Here is an 8,533-nt window from a genome sequence, read left to right as displayed (position 1 = left end):
CTTCCTTCTGAGGAGTGGCTGGTGGGTTTGAACCGCCAGCCGTCTGGTTAGCAGGCAAGTGTCTTAGCCACTATGCTACCAGAGCTCCTAAACCAGGAGTACTACATATAATTACATACTTTCAGACCTAAGTGAAAAAAAATACTTATGATGAATTATTTTTGGTCCAAACATATTGAACTCTTGAACTTCTTCTAATGTCTTTTTCAAGACTCAAGTGTATCAGAACAACACAGAAAGAAATAAAATACAGTCAATTAGAATTCAGCCTTCTCCTGACAAGAGAGCTATTGTTCAGTTCCTCATCTCTAAGCAAGAATGAAGATGCAATATCCATCAACTCCACAGTTAGCTCAGTATTACATTCCAGAAAAATATATAACATAAGGTAGCTTGGGAGTGATTTAAAAACCAGTTTCAGAAAAAATGCTTGGCTGGAAGGAAGAAAAAAAATCTACTTACACACAGTTTCCTTGGATGCACCTGCCATGGCCACTGCACATATCTATGCAGCCGTCCCCGATATAGACATTATCTATGGCCCATGTCTGCTGCTTGTCAAAAGGAGCTGGCTGATGCCAACGGAAACGAGTGGCTTGGGACCTTTGAAGAAGAAGAGAATTATAATGAAGGATGCAGTGGCAAAGAGAGTGTGTTCTGTGTCTGAACAAGCACACAGAGGAGCATAATGCTCAAACACATGTCTGTTCTGAAAAGAATGAATTTCATCTTTTCAATATTCTTTGCAAACTCTGATGGACAAAACCAAACTAAACCAAATCAAGCTGTAATAGGTTGATATTTTTTGTTCCAGTGAGTTCTCTGAGCCTTGTAAAAACAGACTAAATGGAAACTAAAACTAACATTAAAACCAAAAGCCTTGGGGGAACTCTGAGTTCTTCATTTTGTGTAGGAATCATTTGTGGAGTGACACCAAGGTGATGCTGAGTCATATGTGCAAATAAGGAAAAGAAGCATGTCCTGAGCAGATGTAACTCCTCTGCGTCTGACTTTGGAAGCCAGTACAGGCTGGGTTTCAGCTCCCATTTGTTCCCCAAGGCCAGGTATATTTTGCAGTGGATACACTGTTCTACCTCACACAGCATTCCTGAGGAATTCTCTCCCTGAAAGTCTTAAGAGGAAAAATGGGTGTAAAGCACAGGGATCAAAGAAATCCTAGATAATTCGACAGAAAAAAGAGTAATAAATAAGATCAGATTTACTGTATATTGATTTAAAAGCAATGTAAGTAAAACCAAAACAGAACTACATTGTAACAGAAGCATTATTATCACCGCCCCCCCCCCCCCCAGTTTGGGGCAGTATTGTGTTCAGAAAGACAAATAAACATGTTTTCAGAGGCACTAGATGGCAGTAAAACTCAAACTATGCTCAAGTGAATTGAACATTAAAAGATCTGTATGGGAAATATTTAGCTAAAGCAAGTTTTGTGTTCATTGATCCATACACTTTATCATTAAGAGATCATTTCACATTTGAGTGAGAAATATCTGTCCTAGGTAGGACAAAAGACAAAATAGCAATGAGGATTATTATATTTTTAAATGGAAAGCATTTACAAAGTATGTTGTTGTTGTTGTTATGTGCTGTTGAGTCGGACCTGACTCATAGCGACCCCTCCTTGGGTTTCCAAGGCAGTATCACTACGGAAGTAGATTGCCTCATCTTCCTTCTGAGGAGTGGCTTGTGGGTTTGAACCGCCAGCCTTCTGGTTAGCAGTCAAGTGCCTTAGGCACTACGCTACCAGAGCTCCCTTACAAAGTATAGGAAACAGAAAAGAATCAGTTATGAGTAGAACTAAAATTTTCACTCAGAATAAATAGTTTAGTTTGATCAATGTTGACTGAGAGCATGCACTAACTGACTGCCACAACCGTTCTTTCTTTCCAGCTCCCATAAACCGCCCCCAGCCTAACACCCTCCTATGACTTCCTACTGCACCTAACTGGGCCCATGACGCTCTGCATGAGCTGCAGTGCCCTCTCTCCTCCCTGATCCCAGTTCTCACCTCAAGAGCACTGCTCCTACTCTCAGCTCCCAAAGCCCATCAAATGTGTCCCCATCCTCGGCCACGGTGTTCTTCCTCTCTCCACTTGGCTAACCCCAGTGTGTCCCTGAGGTCTCAGCTGAAATATAAGGCTCTCATAGAGAAATTTTTTCCCTGACCCCTTAAAAATTATATGTATCTTCTATGTTATTCTCTCACATAGCAAACTGTTCTTTGTCTTTCATAGCATTTATCATAATTGTAATCATACATTTACTTGCATACTTATTTGTAAAATGTCTAGGAACAGAAAGTTACAAGATAGCATGGTTAATCTCGTTTTGTTCAACATTGTACACAAGTATACAGCGCTTAGAACTTCATAGATTCTCTCTGTTGTTGTTGTCATTGTTATGTGTTGTTGAGTTGGATCTGACTCATAGAGACACCCCTCCTTGGGTTTCTGAGGCAGTATCACTATGGAAGGAGATTGTCCCATCTTCCTTCTGAGGAATGGCTGGTGGGTTTAACCAGCCTTCTGGTTAGCAGTCAAGTGCCTTAGGCACTATGCTACCAGAGCTCCCATAGATCCTCTCTAGGTGCAGGAATCACAGGGAGTTGCAAGTATTTAATGTGCTTGGTTGGAGACTGGAGTCCACCCAAAACTGCCTTGGAAGAAAGGTCTGGTGACCTCCTGCTAAAAAATTATCCATTGAAACCCTTTTGAGCACAGTTCAATCTGACACACGAGGTCATCGTAAGTTGGATTTGATTCAATAGCACCTGGTTCCTAGTTCTCAGATACAGGGAGTTGGTATCCAGGGGCTGCCATGCTCACAGTAAGCAATGTAAAGATGCCCCCTGCAGCTCTGCAACTCAGTGGCCCTGCTGATCGGCTAATTTTCAATGCCTAAATTTATTAATAGCCATGTCTGTTTATGTGCAACATCTCATAAATAACGTAGTGGAACACATTTCCACAGCACATCATTACTTGACTTCTTCTAGTCAACATTTCTATATTTATTCTCTTTCTTTTAGGTGACAAACTTCTAAATAGCAGTGACTATCTCTGTATTCCTCCAGGAAATACTGTTTTGTATCCTCAGTGCCTATAGATAGTAGGCAAGTCATAAAATTTTCTTGTTCTTCTACTATCTTATATATGCTCCATCAATGTCTACTAATATGTTAGAAGCCCTGGTTAGCACTCTGCTGCTAACTGAAAGGTTGAGAGTTTGAACCCACCAGCTGGTCTGTGAGAGAAAGATATAGCAGTCTGCTGTAAAGATTTACAGCCTCGGAGACTGTATGGGGCAGCTGTATCCTGTACTATAGGGGCAGTTCTATGCTGTTCTATAGGGTTGTTAGGAGTCTTATGGAATTGACTCGACAGTAGTGGGTTTGGTTTTGGTGGGTATTCCTATGTTGGTTTCCTGTGTTAGGTTACATTTCTTAGGCATCATTTCATTGTGTGTGACGCCTATCGATGGGGCTTCATAAATATTTGCTGAAAGAATATTAAGTGGATATAATAAAGCTGCACTAAACCAAAAACCAAACCACTGAGTCAATTCTGACTCACAGTGACCCTTTTAGGGCAGAGTAGAACTGACCCATAGAGTTTCCAAGGCTGTAAATCTTTATGGGAGCAGAATGCCTCATCTTTCTCCCCTGAAGTGGCTGGTAGGTTTGAAATCCTGACCTTTTGGTTAGTAGCTGAATGCTTTACTCACTATACCACCAGAGTTCCTTAAAAAAAAAAAAAAAAAAAATCTTCCCAGGAAGAGTCAAATAAGACATATCTTGTTGGCTGAGGGGGCAGGGACTGGAGTCAGCTATGGAGGGGGCAGCAATTTGATGGCTATCAAAGGGAGAAGAGAACTTGCTAGGAAATGAGAAGTGGTGTGAGTTGCCTAGCAAGTGGTGGCTTTCGGATCACCTGTTGTGTTTAATTACAGCCTGGGCAACCACTTGACAAAGAGACTATAGGGAGACTTAGAATGGATTGTGGGGGTTGACAGCCTTTATGGGGATCTCCAACCTTGATATTTTCAGTTTGTACGACTCTGTGGCATTCCACAGAAAAGGAAACAGTGGGAGACCATATAGAGAATGTACTAAAACAGGAGTTGGTTAATAGGAGTAAAGATGAGTTAGGGCTCTAATCTATGCTCTGGCACTAGTAAATTACATGTCCATGGTGAGTAACTTAATATATATAATGAAGAGGTTAAATCAGAAAATGTCTAAAGTCCCTTCTCACATGTTACGCTTTTATATTCTCAGAAATAACTACAACTAATAATTATGTGTCCATTAACAGGGGCATATATACTATCCAATATTATTTTATAAGGAAAGGAAGCCCTCTCACTATTGGGAAGATTTAGAATATAAGAACAAAATGCAAGTCTGGAAGTTGACTTGCTGGGACTCCTAATTCCCGGCCCTGTCACCAGCTTCACCGTGTGAAGGGGCCAAATCACTTTATGTTTATGTCCTGACACATACCTGTCTGCTAAAGTAGGAGAATGCTATTTCCTGCCTCACAAGGGTGTTGTGAAAATTAATTAATTCGTTTTTACCAAGACCTACAAGTGCCTTGGTGAGGTCCCCTAGCAGGTGTCATTATCCATTCTGAAGCTTCCTCAAAATGATGGCTATGACCAGCTGGTGCTTCCTGAAGTTGAAGGGAAAGATGGTCCCAGCATGGATTTCTCCTTCTTCCATATCCTTGAAATCTCTCCTTTTGCTTCCTTCCTGAATATATATTATTTTCCCACCACCTACAGTACATGGCAAGTGCTACCTACATAAGAGTTGTTTAATATACATATTTATTTATAAACAATTCTTGTATAGAATTTGTTTTGTACTGTAGATGGGGGGAAATGGTATATATTCAGGAAAGAAGCCAAACATTCATTGCTAAGTGGTTAAATTTTTATTGCCATCAATAGCAATTGGCTTCCATCATTGTTCTTATCAGATACCCTTCCCCACTGTGCCTTATGCCTTCTGATATCTTTCGATACACATTTCAGCCCTTGTTCAGCCCTTTTCTTAAGCATGGTCCTGTCTGTCTAGGAAGTCCTTGTCATCATCATCATCATCATCAGGAGAAAAGTCCTTTGAGTAGAACCATATCAATTATAAATATATATCTATATTTATATTCACACACACACACACACACAACATTTTTACTCTTCTCTGTCATTTCCTTTTCAAAGAGACAAATAAAATATTTAGGGCCAGAATAATCTAGAATGGTCCTCCTATTCTACCAATAAAGAAGCTGCGGCCCAGTGACTGAAGTCACACTTAGAGTCACTAATAAAACTGAGAAAGACAAAGATCTTTTCGTTCATTGTCACTCTTTGTATTTTCATGAAGCACATATTTCAAAAACTCTGTATTAACCTCTGCAAAATCAGCTTACTTCTACCATAATGCCTGAACCTGAACAATTATTTAGCTGTGGAAGGCTGTATATTGCTGTTGTATATACATATCACAGATCAGCTGTATGTACCTTGATGTCTGCAAGTCAGTATCAGAGCTGAAGTGGTGGGCCCTCATTGTTAGAGGACAGGAATGTGTATTGTCTGGTCCATTTCAAAATAATGTCCTCTATTTTCTTTGCTAGCCAAGATCCTCCCTTTGTATCTGTCATAAAACTCCTTCCATTTTTGTACATTTTTGTTCTAGAAAAATGTGTAAACTGCTACAAAGGAGACATGTAAATAGTCAAGAAGAACATGAAAAGATACTTAACATCATTAGTCACTAAGGAAATGTACATCAAAATCATAACTTAGTATAACATAACAATACTAGGATGGCTGTAATGAAAAAGACAGACAACAATAAGCATTGGTGAGGATGTAGAGAAACTGGAACCTTCATGCACTGCTTATGGGAATGTAAAATGGTACAGCCATTTTACATGGAGAACAGTCTGGTTGTTCCTCAAACTGTTCAATATAGGTTATAACATGGCACATCAATCCCACTCTTAGGTCTATATCCCAAAGAATGAAAATATATGTCCATACAGATACTTGGACATGAATGTTTATAGCAACGTTATTCAGAATAGTCAAAGGGGAAAAATAATCCCAATATCCATAAATTGATGAGTGGACAAATAAATCTGGTAAATCCATATAATGGAATATTATTCAGCAGTGAAAAGGAATGAAGTATCAATATATAGCATGACATGGATGAATCTTAATGCTGAGTGAAAGTAGCCAGTCACAAGAACCAACATATTGTAAAATTCCATTTCTGTAAAATGTGCAGAATACGTATATCTGTAGAGACAGAAAGTAAGTTAGTTGTTTACTAGGACTGAGGTTGGGGCCGGTAGAGAATGACTGCTAATGGCTATGGGATTTCTTTTAGGTGGGACAAAAATGTATTAAAATTAGATTGTGGGAATACCTGCACAATACTTTGAGTTTTTTTTTTTTTTTTTTTAGTAGTGAGACAAACACTGAACTGTACCCTTTAAATGGGTGAATTGTACAGCATGTAAATTACATCTTAGTGAGGCTGTTTGAAAAAAGTGATGACTATTAGCTACAAAATACCACTTGTAAAATGCAACTGCTCCTCAGAAAACCTAATTACAAACTCATTTGGAAGTCCTTCATTTACATAGGTAAGCAGAAGGGATCAAGTCTTCTGGGAGCCTAACTTATTTGCAGAAATAAGTCTAGGTGAGCTACCCTATGCAGAGAGGCCCTGAGAAGACCCAGGTAGAAGAGGCAGCATCTGTCACAGGGTTGACCTTGCCTTAAACTGACATATGACAAAGTGAACAAAGGCAGTAATGACTGTATCTTTAGTACAGCTTTATGTTTCAAATCATGTTTTATTAGAGTGCTCCTAGAATTATAAGCAGATGTCGTAACTCTTGATGGCTTAACCACCTTCACTAGGAATAATCTTTCTAGTGCAATATGCAGGGATGTATTATACAGAACTATATACTATGTCTCTATAACTTGTATTTCGCACTTTTACATTTCCTGCTTGTATTGGTCCATAGTGACTACTAGAGGTTCTGTTTCAGGTATTCTTCTCCTTTGTCTGTAAGATGCCTTTTCCATTAAATAAATTGAGGTGGCCTGTGGCTCTTAGGACAAGAGCCTACATTCCCCCCAAGCAGCCTAGAAAGACCAGGGCTGGGAAAAACTTGTTGTGTGCCATCAAGTTGATTCTGACTCATTAGTGACCCTATAGGACAGAGTAGAACTGCCCCATAGGGTTTCCTAGGCAGTAATCTTTATGGAAAGAAACTCTGGTGGCACAGTGCTTAAAGCATTCAGCTAATAACCACCAGCCACTCCTTGGGATAAAGATGAGGCATCTGCTTCCATCAAGATTTATAGCCTTGGAAACCCTATAATTCAGTTCACCTTTGTCCTACAGTGTTGCTATGAGTTGGAAGCAACTCAATGGCAGTGGGAATCTTTATGGGAACAGAATACCAGGGCTTTTCTCCCAGGAGTGGCTGGTAGGTTTGAACCTGTGACCTTTTGGTTTGCAGCTGAGTGCTTAATCTTGTCCCATCAGGGTTCCTTGGAGAAAAAATATACTTCAGGTCAGTTGGATAGACGGTAGCCTGTAGTCAATGACCTACAGACAGCTGGAGAAAATAAGCTCTAGAGGGTGGCATGAGCACTCTGTTCACACCCTTAGGGTGTGCATGAATTATGAAGGAAGAGCTCTAAAGAGGTGGGCCATCAGAGAGGGGCACAGAGACACTGCCCTGACAGAGACCCTCATGAAGAAGACTCTGAGGTATGAACATCAACAACAAAAAAATCACACTTTGGGGTAGAAACAAATGGGTGATGCCTAGATATGGTCTTGTACATCTCACTCATTTCACAGGTGTGGGGATTGCCAGCCAGGGAGAAGTCTTACTTAGTTCCTTAGCCTGAGAACTGAATCTGTCGCTGTTGTTGGGTGCTGTCAAGTCAATTCCAACTCATAGTGACCCCATGTGACAGAGTGGAACTGCCCCATAGGGTTTTCGTGGCTTTAATCTTCATGGAAGCAGATTGCCACGTCTTTCTCCTGCAGAGCTGCTGTTTGGGTTTGAACTACCAACCTTTCAGTTAGCAGCTGAGCATTTAACTTCGGTGCCACTGAGGCAGAACACTTTTCCTGACTTAGCACGATATTCCTGGAGTTGCTGTGTTACTGATAGCACCATTCTCACGGTTGGGACTCACAGGACAAATCTGCTTTCTTTGCTTAATCCAGAAGATTCTGGTTGTCATGGATGGCAGGCAGACTAGAAGACCACAAATCTGACAGGTAGCAGAGCAGCTTAATACAGGCATCACAGATTTTCGGGCAGAAAAATTCTCTTTTGGTGATTATAATTAACATTGGAAATTTGTAAGACACTAGGATGTTTTGGGATTCTTAGGTAATATTAATCAGTCTATAGAAGAATGTATATACTGTTATTCAATTTTCCTTTCTCCTAAACTTTCTTAC

At 40.1% G+C, this 8,533-nt stretch overlaps 1 protein-coding gene across 1 annotated transcript in view; it reads right to left on the bottom strand.

The window, feature by feature from the left end:
• The window catches only part of RELN (reelin), a 710,657-nt gene that overhangs the window by 54,653 nt on the left and 647,471 nt on the right, over positions 1-8,533 (bottom strand). The window contains exon 47 of the mRNA XM_007944540.1: positions 463-603. Coding sequence (XP_007942731.1) covers positions 463-603 — 141 coding nt within the window. The remainder of the gene's footprint in view (positions 1-462; positions 604-8,533) is intronic.

This window comes from Orycteropus afer, unplaced genomic scaffold, assembly GCF_000298275.1.
Source record: "Orycteropus afer afer isolate SDZICR_OR568_19922 unplaced genomic scaffold, OryAfe1.0 scaffold00007, whole genome shotgun sequence".
In the NCBI taxonomy this organism is placed as follows: domain Eukaryota; kingdom Metazoa; phylum Chordata; class Mammalia; order Tubulidentata; family Orycteropodidae; genus Orycteropus; species Orycteropus afer.
This window is presented reverse-complemented; position numbering and strand designations above follow the sequence as displayed.